At 35.4% G+C, this 14,195-nt stretch overlaps 1 protein-coding gene and 1 pseudogene across 5 annotated transcripts; one reads left to right on the forward strand and one right to left on the reverse strand.

Annotated features, from left to right (window-relative positions):
* Positions 1 to 1,942: 1,942 nt before the first annotated feature.
* Positions 1,943 to 3,876, forward strand: LOC129305891 (uncharacterized; annotated as a pseudogene).
* Positions 3,877 to 4,962: 1,086 nt separating this feature from the next.
* On the reverse strand, positions 4,963 to 10,513 carry LOC129305890 (pectin acetylesterase 12-like). Of its 5 annotated transcripts, XM_054946069.1 has the most exons (15): positions 10,187 to 10,513; positions 9,275 to 9,357; positions 8,902 to 9,031; positions 8,703 to 8,776; positions 8,322 to 8,408; positions 8,126 to 8,250; positions 7,982 to 8,042; positions 7,742 to 7,795; positions 7,580 to 7,657; positions 7,028 to 7,133; positions 6,781 to 6,926; positions 6,054 to 6,157; positions 5,438 to 5,476; positions 5,318 to 5,356; positions 4,963 to 5,236 (listed from the first exon to the last, which is right to left on the reverse strand). In XM_054946069.1, exons 1-15 carry the CDS (start codon positions 10,380 to 10,382, stop codon positions 5,089 to 5,091), a joined length of 1,470 nt encoding a protein of 489 aa, XP_054802044.1. In that variant the 5' UTR covers positions 10,383 to 10,513; the 3' UTR covers positions 4,963 to 5,088. The 5 variants fall into 5 exon arrangements, 3 of the variants coding, with proteins under 3 accessions (XP_054802044.1, XP_054802046.1, XP_054802045.1); XR_008592057.1 differs by lacking the exon at positions 6,054 to 6,157 and having other exon boundaries at positions 5,202 to 5,236; positions 10,187 to 10,511; XR_008592056.1 differs by lacking the exon at positions 4,963 to 5,236 and having other exon boundaries at positions 6,054 to 6,194; positions 10,187 to 10,512.
* Positions 10,514 to 14,195: the final 3,682 nt, after the last annotated feature.

Consider the following 14,195-nt stretch of genomic DNA (forward strand, 5'->3'; position numbering starts at 1 on the left):
AAATTAACATATTTTGATTTAATTAGATATATGAGTTTACAAAATTATTTTCAAGTATTGAAATTATTATTATGAGTTAAGATTATTATCAATCTCAATCAAAAAAATCAGGATTTAAGTTTGAAAATGGGATTAACAATATTCACAATCTATAGTAGTAATTTTAATAGCACCAGTCCATAACACTTAAAATATTAATTTTTTTAATTGAGATTAATAATAACCCCCACTTATGATAACAGTTTTAATGGTCTCTTTTTTTTATTATTTTCAAGCAGTTTGCTTATATATTGATAAATGTAAAAATTCATAAGGGATTCGCTTACATTTAAAAGTGATTTTGGTAAATTTTGTGAGTGACTATCATATACTTATAAATGCTACTCAAAGATTTCACAAGTAAATTTTAATTTTATATTAAAAAATAATTCATTTTCAATTATAGATCATATTTTTTCAACTAAGATTAATAATAATTATAACCCATCATAATAATTTTAATATTATTTTTTTATTTTGAAGTAGGGTAATTTTATAAACTTATACTCTTTCTGTAAAAAAATGTAAAATATTTTTTAAAGAAATTAGATGTTAAAAATATAAGATATTTTTATTTTTGACATGTAATCACTATCCTTTTTTTAAAATACCTTTATTAATGAATAATTTGTATTTATTGTAAAGTATTTTATAAGGATAAATATACAAAAACAAGATTAATTAAAAATAAATAACTATTTTATTATGAAGTGAGATTTAATTAAAGATATTTTATTTTTTTAAATGGATATAGTATATATATTTAATTTTAAATAAAGATTATTAGTTATTATCAGGGTTTTAATGATTTGGAGTTAACTGGCATCATCTTTCCCCTCAGCAGATTGGATCTCATCTCATCAGTCATCACTTATCGTTGGTTCAACAATAATGTTCACACTTCACAGAAAAACAAACGCCACCCGGCGCCACAGGTTTATCTCCACGACGAGGCCGAGCATATCCCCTTCCAGTTTCCTCTCCTGGCAAAAGAGTATATATCCTTTTCCCATCCATTCTCTGACTTTGTTTAAGAATTTATAATTTATAAATGAAAAAAATAAAGACAACCGGACAGGTGTCGCCAAATGCGAAGGACTTGCCAGAGGGAGGAGGGGGGATTACATCACCCGAGTGGCACGTGGAGCCATGTAAAACATCCCGCCGGCGGTAATGGAACGGTGCAAATCCCCAGAAACTGAGCGTCTTTTTGTGACCATTCCAACTTGTCAGTAATCTTGTTTTATTTATTTAAGATTGGGCTCAAAGCACATTTCACGAGGGCAACGGGGTTGCCACGCGTCCTCTGTGCCACTATTGCTAAACTAATTTAGCTTTTTAATCGTCATTTCATCTCCATTCCCCCCGGCAAATCGGCCTTCCGCCATAGTTTGTACACAAGGCTGTGTAAATTAAGCTAATCTTTGACATGGAGTTTGCTTCAAGGAACCTGTAAATTTGGATTGTTAAATTGAATTTATTCCATGGTTCAAATTTGACATGTTTGTAAAGTACAGATTAATTTACGTAATTAAAAATTCAATTTAAACGGTCGAGATTTATAACAAAGATATGGTAAAAAGAAAATGAAATGTTTCAGATTTGACACCGTAAGCTTCTTGCCACGCTCTTGACCACTGGAACGTCCCGTTTGTCGATTTCATGCTTTGTCTGCCGTCACCTCTTTCCCTCCTCATCTTTTAAATGAACTGCTGATGCCACCATGTTCTCCTATTCGTGACTCGATAGCGACAACAAAACAAGGTTACGATCAATTTTATTATGGAAAAAGAAAACTGTGAATTATTTTTTTTTTAAAAAAAAAACAGCCGGTGAAGAGGAGCGAATCTATAAAATTAAGTTTCTTGAATAAATAGGGTGGTTGATCGAAGCTGCCCCTGTGCTTGTGTCGTGTACCTTATCGTGAAATGAGAAACGTGTGATTCACATCTGGCTGCTCTCTTCCATCTCCTCCTCCTTGCTATTCCGCTCTCTTTCCCTTGCACATACCGGCCATCTCACATTCACTCTCGCTTGATTGCTTCTTACTTCCTTCATCTTTGAATCATCTAAAGCACAGACCTTTTCCCTTGTTTCTTCCATTAATCAAAAGGGATGGCTTCCGATGAGACCGTGACGTTCCGTTCATCCTTGCCAGATGATGATTTCGATTACGATATTGACGATGGGTACGACCTCTATCGGCACCCCCATCCCCACAACATGTCAAGGCTTTCCGTTTGTACGAGCAGCACCCTCTGCAGCGTTGACGACGAGGAGGAGGAGGTCGATAATGCCATGGCCATGTACGTGTCCCGCTTATCCATAGAAAGTTTCGAAGAAGGCGACGGTGATGCGGACGGGGAATTATCCGATAGCAAACAGCTTCCTGCAGATGGCTTGTCCTCGGGCTCCGAGAACGAATCAAGTGTCTGTTACTCTTTGCCGGGGACGCCCCACGACGAAGGAATCGGGTGGGGATGTCGGGTAAAAGTCCGATCGCGGCGAAAGACTATGCTAGTGATAATGAGGCACAGAAGGGCAGGTTAGTGGGAGAGAAGAGGAAGGACTCTGATCCACGGAGGCGAAGGAGAAGAAGTAGGAGGATGTTGATGGAGAGAGGCAATAGCAAGACAAGAGAGAAGGAGGAGCAAGTGATGAGCCATGGTTGGAGTGGGGAGAGCGATGGAGTGAAAGTGAAAACGAGGCCAAAAGGTGGGAGGAAGTCATTGTGCATGGACTTGGAAGAAATGAAAGCTTGTAGAGACCTGGGGTTTGAGCTGGAACAAGAACGGACTCTGGAGATTCCTTCTCGTATCTCTCTCTCAAACTCCACACTCGACACTAGCAGTGGTGGCAACTCTCCGATCGCCAAGTGGTGCATCTCCGCTCCGGGTACGCCTCCCATTTTTAACACATTCTTGCTGTTAATTATGAGTTTCCCTGCGTTAATTCAGTCGCTGCAACAATGAATGAATACTTCGTAGTCTTAAAGGCCAAAATTTTGAGTGCCAATCAGCCATCCTTCTGTTTATCTTGATCTTGACTCTCTGCATTGTATATATGAATAAAATGTGAGAAAGCGAGTGATTGGTGTCTGATGAAGTGGTTTCTCAAAATTTAGGTGACGACCCGCGGGATGTGAAGGCTCGGCTCAAAGTATGGGCACAGGCGGTAGCTATGGCGTCTGCACCCAAATACGGCACTTGACTGCTAGTTTTGTCCTACGGTCTTTCCACTTTCTCTGTTTTGCATGCAATTCAGACCGCATATCTATAATCTGCTCTTTTCATCGTCCGTGATCATGCTTACTTTCTTTTTGCCCTTGTAAGTTCTTTTTTTTTTTTTTTCTTTTTTCTTTTACCTTGTCCCCCTCGGAGTGTTGGGTTTTCGAGCTGAAATTAATCCCCCTTTTTTGAGTGCTTGTCACTTTTCCTCCGTACATCTCTCCCATGCTGTGTATCTGAAATGAAACCATTATTCTGGAGGAGAACAAAGTACAGCCCAATGGAAACAGAGAGTGAGAAGTTTGGAACATGGAGTGTTTGAGTTGTTGATTGATTTCAGAACTCGCTAAATTTGCGATAAGAATTTTCAGATCCTTCATTCTGTGTGAGATATACATTTTACCCCGTTGGAGGGAGAGTAAAGGTAATTCACCTCCTGATGGGTACATTGTACAACATATGAAAGTTTTGTTAGGGCAGATACGAAGAGTTATGTGTTGACTGAAGTAGGGGCCATTCGGCGCACTGACTCTGGTCTCTGCCTTGTTTGTAAATTGTAACCTTTCATATTATTTATTTATATATATATGAGCATGTTAATATTCCTAAATTTAGGCTGCCAAATGAATGTAGTGACGGAGAATTTTGCCAAGTATGATCAATATTAATATTATTAATATAAAAGATAAAATTTATAGAAAATTGTGAATAGTGTGGTTGATCTCAAATTTTGTCACCAAAAATATACCCTCTCCATTCTCTAAATTATAGACAATTTTAATTAAGATTATGCATATTATTAAAATGTAATAACAACATTTTGTGGACTGGTACTTAATTATTTTATTATAACATCATTTTAATTTTTTCTCTATTAAAAATGATAATATTAAAAAATTTTATTAATAAAATTTTATTTTTCTGTCTTATATTTTAAAATATTTTTTAAAATATTTTTTAATTTGAAATGAAAGGAGCATGCCTAGTGAGAAAATGTGTGATTTTTGAAAACAGAGGATAAAATTATTGTACACCTAAAAGATGAGCCTGGTCATTACCATTGAGGCATTGACCCAGAAACGAGTGTCAATGAGTTTGTGTGCTGCTAATCGCTATTATGAATTTAATGGCGACTCCATGAACTCTCCTCTGGGAGGAGGAGGACCAGTGCCTAATTTAGTGGGTCGTGCGTCGACCGCATGTTTTAGTCTGAAAACTGACAAGTGAACAAGTTAACTTCGGTGTATGTGTCAAGTGGGAATAGAAGCGTCAGAAGATTTGGATCACTAGAAGCGGGGAAAGAGAGACATGATCCGACACGCCCTTAGTCAAGTGCGAGTCAGTAAGAGGGTATCGAGCAGATGCATGGAACGGAGAAGCAGCTTGGCCCAGGTTCATTGATTTTGATGTTAACAAGTAATCTTCCTACAAGCTCTGTAAAATGGCTCTAGCCGTGAGTTTAGGTTAACGAGCTCAGCTGTCGGTTGAAAATAACCTTTAAAACACACAGGAATCAAAACCCATTTCACTCTGCTTCCACGCCTTAATACGCTTCATTTTAAATTTTATTTTTGGTCTTGCCTTTCCCTTGCAGTGCTACCGCAGCCCTGCAGCCAAAGTGGTCACCTCCCACAACGATTTAAAGCTTTCTTTCCCTATCAATCACACTAACAACCTCTGTTTTTCAAGTCCAACAAACTCCAAAATCAAAATAAGATTGTTGATTATGCAACCAGAGCTGTCACATTTACAATTTTGCTCAGCGAAAATGGACCTACGTACAGATTTTACACCTTGTTTGATATCATGTTTGTTGAATGGCTTAAATGGAAGATCGAACAAGGACAAAAAGACGATCTCCATTTTGCGTTAGCAAAATGTGAACGACAAGGGACCAGGCAGTCAGCATATATAGAGGGGTTAGAGTCAACCTTGGAGAGAAGGAGTATACCATGATAGTTGCATCGTCGCTGCAAAGGAGGAAGAATGAGAATTTCAGTAAAATCCAACAGGATTTTAAAACAAGGCAATCGGAATGGGATTAAGTGAACCTTGAAGACTGAGGATCTACTGTGGAAAATATACCATCACTGCAACGGACGAAGATGAAAATTTCATTACAGTTTCACGAGAATTCGAGAGAATGCATTCATAAAGGGGAAAGGATCAACCTTGTTGACTGTGACCCTACTGGGGTAGGCACATCGTCACTGCAAAGGAGGATTTTAAATTTCAGTGGCGCAGGGAAAATGGAGATGCATTATTTTTTCTCTTTTTTCTTTTGGTTTAACTCATGGCATTAGTTGACTATTAGGATATTCCACATTAATTTTTATACTGTCGCTTGAATGTTCGAGCATTGAAATGATGACGAAACCATCGATAAAAGACCTGTAACTAAAACCACTTCCCCTGGGTGGTTTTTTTCAAGCGCAGGTTCCTGGGTCGTTTGAGAAACACTTCAAAGTGCAAACTTGTCTAAACGAGGTGGGATTTATCGAAAAATGCCAATCACCTCTTATAAACATGGGCATAAGAAAAATTGTAATATCTTAAAATGAAACTTCTCTTGCGGCAAATAGTAGAAACATGAACACCAATAAATCTCATAGACAAGAGTTATCAGTGAAAATAATGATAGATTTAATTATTTGAACCTTAGACAAAGAATGTTCTTTCCATAATAATAATAATAATAAAAAGTATTACAGCACACAACCGGCAATCACAAGAATGACAGCATGTATATGAGGTTGCGATATGAGGAGGCAATAAGTTCTCACTCACTTGAAGACCAGATTATGGCAGGTCTTGTCACAGGGGTATGCACAGTCAATAGCTTTGACAACTTGTCGATCAAAATACCAGTCTCCAACAGCCATCGCAATTGGCTGCATAATAATATATATATATATATATAATTCTTTTCTGAAATAAAAAAAGAAAAAAGAATGGGCTACTTGATATGAGGTTTTAGAGTCACTTGTATCGGAGTCAGTGAACTTATTTCCGCAGTCAAAACAAGGGAAAGTGCATATAGAATTGTTTGAAGTGCTAATCTATGCAGTATGCATTCTTGGTTTAGGCTTACAGAAGAAATCAACAATCTCTTGCATGCTGAAAGACTCACAGCATGCCACTGGGCACACTTTCACTCACACTGCAGGTATTCTAAATTCCCAGGCCAGAATAAGACGCCAAAATTTGTCTCTTAAATAAATGGTACTATAGAGGGAGGTTGTATTGAACTGTTGAGACAAAGTAGCTTCCCAAAGTTTATTTTTCTATTTCAATTCAGAGCTTCTGTAGAGAAAAAGCAGTTTCACGAGAAATTATTTGGAGTCTTTATATCCATTGTCTGTCTTATGAACAATTTATTAGCCCAACAAAAGACAAATTGCTTCAAGACCTAAAGAGTCTACAAAGTTCTAATTTTATACTTCACCTTACAATTTTTTTAATTTTATAATGCAATATTGCTGTTTTAAGAGCATAGAATCCACGTCGGGCATACCTTCTTGTTAATCAGGGGAGAGTCATCAGCAAACCATGTATCCTGTCTCTCAGATTGGCAATGAGCAAAACAGGAGTTTATGTATAATCCAGTTTGAGATGACAGTGAGAATCCCTTCAAAACATTAAGCATTTGATTTCTGAAGTCTGATTAACCAAAGAAAAATTAAATATTAGGAGGAAATTAGACAGATTGCATACATAAATCAATCACGGCACATAATTCATATTATAGAAATTAAAATCACCTTGGAGGAACCGAATTTGAGATGAATTACAATTTGCATGGTTTGATTTGCAGTTATTCCAAGAGCCATGGGGGTCAGCTGAAGGCGGGGCTAAACTGGCTTGGAGCTGATCAAAATTCAAAACAATTGCAAGTGATTTAGTCTAAGTCATAAAAATTTAGTAGTAGTCAGGTTTCTGCAGACAAAATGGCAGCTATAGCGGCCTCCATGAATGAAAATGTTCTTTGTTCTTCCTGGTTGGTTACTTGGTCTGCCCTATATAGAATCAAACTAAAACATAAAATGACAAAATCACAGACAAGTGGAATTTTGAAGCATTAACCCCTCCAAGGAAATTAGTTTGATACAACTAGAGGCTGGGTAGTGTGAAGTCCAGAATCTAATTTTTCTTCTTGGACAAAAGAGAAAAGGGAGAAAAAATGAGCATGAAAGCCAGTAAAGACGTGTCCTTACCAGAAAAAACCAGCAAAGACGTGGTTCTTGCAGTTGATATATAAATGGCAAAGCATAAACACAAGAATAGAAGAGAAAGGGCATAACAATTAATTTTACCTGCCATGCATCATAGGCTGCATTGAGTATAAACAAAGGGGTCTTAACATCGTTGATCAAATTCTGAGGAAAGAAGCACTATAGAGAGCCCAAGTTAAAAGTTGAGCATGTCTTGATAATATCAAGTATTGAACAGTGACTTGTTCAAAATATGAGAGTTACCGAAGTTGGATCCAGTTTGTTAAGACACCTTTCCGGCAGATTTTTTTGTACTCCCTACATTCCAAAACACATGAAATGACATATTTGTACACATTTCCTTTTCTTAACAAAGTGAAGCCAATAACGAAAGAGTTTATTGACAAGGTTGAAGCTAATGGACTTTCCAGATTCGAGCTTAGGATAACAAAAATTCTAGAGAGATCAAATTCATTTAGAATCTATTTACCAAATGAAAACTACCTGCAATTTAACAACACCTCCAAACAGATTCCTTAATGTGCGTCCCCCAGATACATCAACTCTACATGATTGAACATGCCATCAGTGAAATCTAACCCGAGAAAGGCACACACTAGGTAACACATGAAGCAAAAATCATCTTACACATCAAGAAAAAGCCCTGCATCGCCCAAACATTTTACTTTGGTAGATTTAGGGAACAAGCTCTGAAATTCATCACAATGTATTATGGATGCCAGGCCACCAGCAGAGCATCCAGAAAGAAGGGCCTGATACACAATACAGAATTAGCATCCATAAATATAATGATTCAATCGATACGTTAAGAGAAATGTCAAACCTGGTCAGCATTCTGCATTCCCTTGGACATTAACTCCTCCATAGCAGCCAGCCATATTTTTTGTCCTCTGAATTGAAGTTGTGCAGTCTGAAAGGAGAACCAAAACCTTCTATCAACACAATAAACTTAGAACTAAAGGTCTTTTTCTGTAAAAATTAGTTGGATTGCAATTAATTGAAACAGCAACCACCATATTGTAAAAGTCACTCGCAAGAAATGCACGTGCGTGTTGCACAACTGTATGCAAATGATGTCCCATTAAAATGCCAGTTTTCTGAATGTATCGGCAATAAACAAGTTTTTTTCTGAAGCTATGCCAGGCGGTTAACAGAAACTATATTTGAAGTTAGGAAGAAATGGGCAGTGGGATACTCCACTGACCTTGTCCTCGCTGTCCCCGCTGAAAGATGCCCCATCACAGTACCGTAATTTGACTCTGTTCCAGTTGAAGAAATCTGTGCACAATGTTAAAAAAATGAGAGTATGCAGACTTACATGTGTACAGGCAGCAGCCTCCGAGACTGTACATTCAACAATAGGACTAGGTAATATCTGCATCATGTTAGGGTGAAGGGAGAACCAGGGTTTTCTTCAGCTTTGTTGCTCAAAATTCCCGTGAATGGTATTTGATGTTCCATGTGTTTTGAGGAACCACGACGAGTAGTTTTTCTAAAAACACAACTCTTGATGGTATTACACCACCCTCCACCCTGCAGCAAGGCACGGCCAAGTAAGTTAGTTTCTCAATCAAGTCCAACATAGCATTAGCAGCATGACCATCATTCAGCATAATTTTAAATATGATGATTATTTTCTAAAGCCAAATTCGTAATATAGACCATTGAATGGCCAGAATACGGAACAAAGTATTAAAAAAAATATATTAAACGTTAAAATTGTGGTTATTGAATTTGAAACCCACAGTAAATAATACTTGAAAACTTTTTATATACCTCAAGTTGAATGAGCCAGCTATTTGCCCCAGATCCGAACCCACGATGCAAGTGGTAGCCAGGCAGCGTTCCATCCAAACAGACTGGCGTTATAGACAACCAAACAAACTTTAGGGACAATATTTGAAACCCGCTGAAAGGTTTTTGCATTGTTGTCGGACTTCACAGTAAATTAGGCTTTGTTAGGACTATCTTAAAAACTTGATTAAGCGAGGAAGGCGTACTTATACAGCAGTCCGAAATATATCATGTTAATCTGGAGACAAACGCGGCTCCATAACGATGTTAACCACGTATTGTCAGGAATCAATGGAAAGTTCAATACGAAATCGATTGTGAGAAAAAACATACATTTTTCAGGTTAGGAATTATATATAACTGATGGATCCGGATTAAGTAAAGTTGGCATTGGTAAAGTTGAGTAAATCGGTAGAGGTGAGTGAAGTTTTCTAAACTATAATTTTTATTTTCTCCCTCTCAATTAAAATTCACTCAAATTTACCATCCTCCAGCTTAGCGGATCCAGATACTTTAGAAAGTCCAAAAATTGGAGGACGAAGCATTTCATGTGAAAAATATGGGAGTGAAATGATAATTACTGGCCAATTAATGTCTAAAGTTGTCAACCAAGACTGAATTGAACACTCTAAAATTAAAAAGAGCAGAAAAGGCGGGGAAATCTTGGAATTCGTTGATCAATGCGTTGCAAGCTCTGGCCACTGAGTGGCTTATGGAGCTATGGTTGAAGGCAACAATCAAATCATCACGTGAATTTATTTTTCTTCAAAAGAGAGAGATCACAAAAGCTAGTTACAATATAAAGGAGAAGAAATGGCCAAAGAAGAAAATAAAGCAGCAGAAGCAAAAATAAATGTTATTTTTATTTTAAGAAGAGAAGGTAGAGAGTAATACCAGCTCCCTTAGAAGCAGCTCCTTCAATGAGAGTGAGGGCGACAACGAGAGGCTGGGCAGATGAGGAAGCTTTTGCTGCGACGAAATCATTGTCTAAGTAAGAAAACTCAGAATGTGTCTCAGATCCCCTGGAGATAACCCCAGAAATGAGGCAAGCAAAACCAATAATGGCTATCCAAACCAGCTTCGTTGCCATGTTTCCTACTGTCGTGGCTTATTTTGTTCTTGGGAACTTTCCAGTTCTCGATTTATTCCCTGAGGAGAACAAAGCTCAACGCTCCCGGCTCAATGTTGTTGATTTATTTTGTTTCCGTGTTATTGATTGGATTTCACATAAAAGATCACTGTGGAACCTTGGCTTCCAACTAAAACTGTTTGAGGGTGGGTCTTTTTTTTTTTCATTAGTTTTTCACTGTAAATGTAAATTGTTTAAATTAAATTTATATTTTTAAAAATTACTAAATTTAAATTTTTAAATTCAATTTAACCATCTAAGCCTGTACTGATCTCTCTTTTGTTTTCCTTCATAAAGGAAAAAATCCAACGTCAAGGGATTACCTTTTAAGCTGATAAGAAGTTAACAGACACGACCCTTAGACCCAGAAGGTGATAATTAAAGGGACGAAATAATTTCTCTTTCATCTTATATTATGTTAGGAAAGCGGACATAAAAAGAACTAAAATAAACAAAAAAAAAAATACTTTCACAGAATAGTTACAAACAACATTTTCTATTGGATAATGTTAAATATAGGATATTTGAAAACATAAATAAATAACACTAGATTTTTCTTGTTTATAAATTACAAAAAATAAAAATAATTAAAACAAATTAATTTTAATTGACAGATAATTAAAAAATGGTGGCAAAGTGAGGCTGGTGGCAAGGCTCATCCCCCACGTGGTGACGTGTGAACAGCTGTTTGCAATTTGTGTCAGTGATTTTTCTTTCCTTTTTTCTTTTTTTTTTTTGTGGAGCCAAAATCATTGCTTCGGTTGATTGGAGTGGTGCGACGCACCCGATCAAGTGATTTTCCAAACAGATTGATTCCGCCAGTGAGAGGAACACTAGCTAGTGAGGGGTTTCACTCTGAAGAGTAGGCCAGTTTGTCAATTTGTATCGGTAATAATTTTTTTATTTTTCAAAATAAAAAAAATTATTTGATAACATATTTTTAAAAAATATTTTAAAAAAATAAAATATTATTTTGATAAACAAAAAAAAATAAAAATATCTTTTAAGTATATATGGGAATACGGGCGAGTACAACCCTTATAAGCTTTGCCCTTAAGAGCCTAGACCTTTGAGCCCGATTATCTATTTTTAATCCTTTTTTCGAAGCCCGGCCCTTATGTAAAGGGCTTAGGGCTGGGCCCAAAAGCCCTGTTAAAAAAATAAAAAATTAAAATAAAATTAAATATTATAAATTAATTAAAATATTTTGAAATTTAAAAAATTAAAATCCACACAGTATTTTAAAAATTACGCAACATATTTAGAAATCTAAACAATACACATTCATCAATCAAAACCCAAATCATCTTTATCCTTATCATCTACAAATAAAACATTAAATCTCTCGAATGTAAGTGTACTTGTTAAATAATGAAAATGGAGATGAAAATTCTATATTAATTACCTTTACAACTTCTTCTTCATCCTCTACAATAAATATTGACCGAATTGTGTCATTATCAATCAAATATATTTATGTATATGCATATATATATATAATAATAAGGTTATCAGGGCTTGGAGGGCCTCTCAAGCCCGAGCCCTTTTTTACAGGGCTTATCAGGGCCAAGCTCTTAAGCCCGGTTCATTTAAAAAAAATTCAAAGCTTGAACCCTTATTTAAACAGGACTTATAAGCCCGACCTTCAAGCCCGACCCTTATTCCCGACTCTACGTTTAAGTATTTTGAAATTATTATTCTAAATAACAAGGGAGAATGTAAAAAATATTTATTTTTATTATTTTTTTATTTTTAAAACATATTCTACAAAACATCAATTTTTAAAATAATAATAAAATAATTTCAAACACACCCGTAGCCTCTTCGCTTTCCACCTTCGCCTCTTCAGGTCTGTTTGGATTTTAGTTGAGTATAATAGATTATGAAAATAATTAATTAAGTGGTAGATTTTAATCATAATTGATTATGTTATAACGCAATTTATTTGGATATTATTTTTTTAAAATTAATTTTAACAGAATTGAAGATGTTTGGATAATTTAATCAAAATTAATTTTAGCTATATAAATTACTATATAATTTAATTTTGAAATACTAAATATTAATTTTTTTGAGGATACAAAGTTTGAATTTTATTAAGAAAAAAAATAGAGAGAAGAGAAGGGAGTTTGATTTTATTTTTATTAAATTATGTGCTTTATTTGTAATTTTTTTCTGAGCCTTTCTTTATAATTTTTCCCAACGGTTTTGGTTAGCTTTTCCACAAATGCTTGGCTTCTCAGTTTCAAAAGAAAATTAATTTTTGCCCAAAAATCGATTAACCCATAAAATGTGTGTTTGGATAGTTTTGGTAAAAATTGATTTTTTGTCTCAAATAATTGATTAAGACGCTATCCAAACAGGCACTTCATATGCCCCGTCCCTTCATTTCCCCCTTCTTGTTTTCTACAGTAGTCATACCAAATCTTTTATCTCTGCTTATCTTCTCTTTTATGTTTTCACAGGCTCTTATATGCGGTCCCGCTTATATGCCGGCGCTCTTGTTCTCAATACTCATCTTGTTTCTCATCCAATGTTTGCTTATTGTTATTTACTTACAGTTAATCTCCTGGTTGGCTGATTAGACGGATTTTGTGTGCTGCTTCTATGTTGAAGGGAGGAGCTTGATCCCGAAGTCCCTCTTCCAAGTCTGTGTCTTTAAGATCAATCTTGGTATGGGTCATCAAATTTCAAGAGGACTGGCACCTCACGCAATTGGTTATCTCCTTCTCTTGTGAAGATAAGAATTCCCTTCAACGATCGACCAATGACAATAGATTGTCACGGCCTTTGAATTCTCTTTTTCTTGAACTATGTCAGCTTTAATTTGAGCAATTCTTAATTTTGATTAAATTGACCGAATCTTCAAAATATAAGCAAAAAGACTTAAAGAGCTTGATACACAAGAGAGAGAGTAAAAAACTTGAATAAATTGACTTGAGATCTTTATAATTTTGCTTAATGATTACATATATGAGGATATTTATAAGCCCCTTTTTTCATAAAGTTTTCACTTTCTCAGAGGATAATTGAGGTTAATCTCATCCAATGATGTATACTCAATTTTTAGAGTATTTTATAATAATATTTATAAAAGATATCCAAATATTTATGAAGAAATTTTTAGAATGTAGAAGAGAGAGATATTTTCGGAATAATTTAAATACTTCTTGCACTCTTTATATTATTTTAGATATATCTGAGTCTTTCTAAACTATACCGATATATTTTATAAGTTTTCATTTTCTTCTGAATTGTTGTGGATCTGTTCAATCTTCTTTAAATCGTCCTGAAATCTTTTCGAATATAGCATTAGCCTCACGAAAATTTCCTGCTGATACTCCCTCCAAGGACATAGAGATTCTTCCCTCTCATTTTCAAAAAGTCAACACATACACTTTGTCTACCAGCTCAATGCCCGCCAGCTCATGTTTTGATTTTACCGTCCATTTAGCTCTATAATTTCCCATGTATCCCTATATTATATTTTCTATGAATATTTTTACCACAGCGCACCCACCATGAATGCAAACCAGAATATATATATATATATATATTGCATTCCATGAGTTTGAATGAAGTAATTATTTGACTTTTTTTTGGGTAAAAAATAACAGAAGAGAATGGAATAGAACAAATGAAATTACAATATGTTTACCAGAATTACCAAATAACTTAGTGATAAAAAGCAATTGTAACAGGATGCTTGATTTAATTTTTGAAGAAACTAAAAGGATTGGGAGATTGTAATGTGGTGAATAATAGGGTTTTTTT

The sequence above is a fragment of the Prosopis cineraria genome, unplaced genomic scaffold, assembly GCF_029017545.1.
Source record: "Prosopis cineraria cultivar Desert tree isolate PC_DT_omini unplaced genomic scaffold, ASM2901754v1 PC3, whole genome shotgun sequence".
In the NCBI taxonomy this organism is placed as follows: domain Eukaryota; kingdom Viridiplantae; phylum Streptophyta; class Magnoliopsida; order Fabales; family Fabaceae; genus Prosopis; species Prosopis cineraria.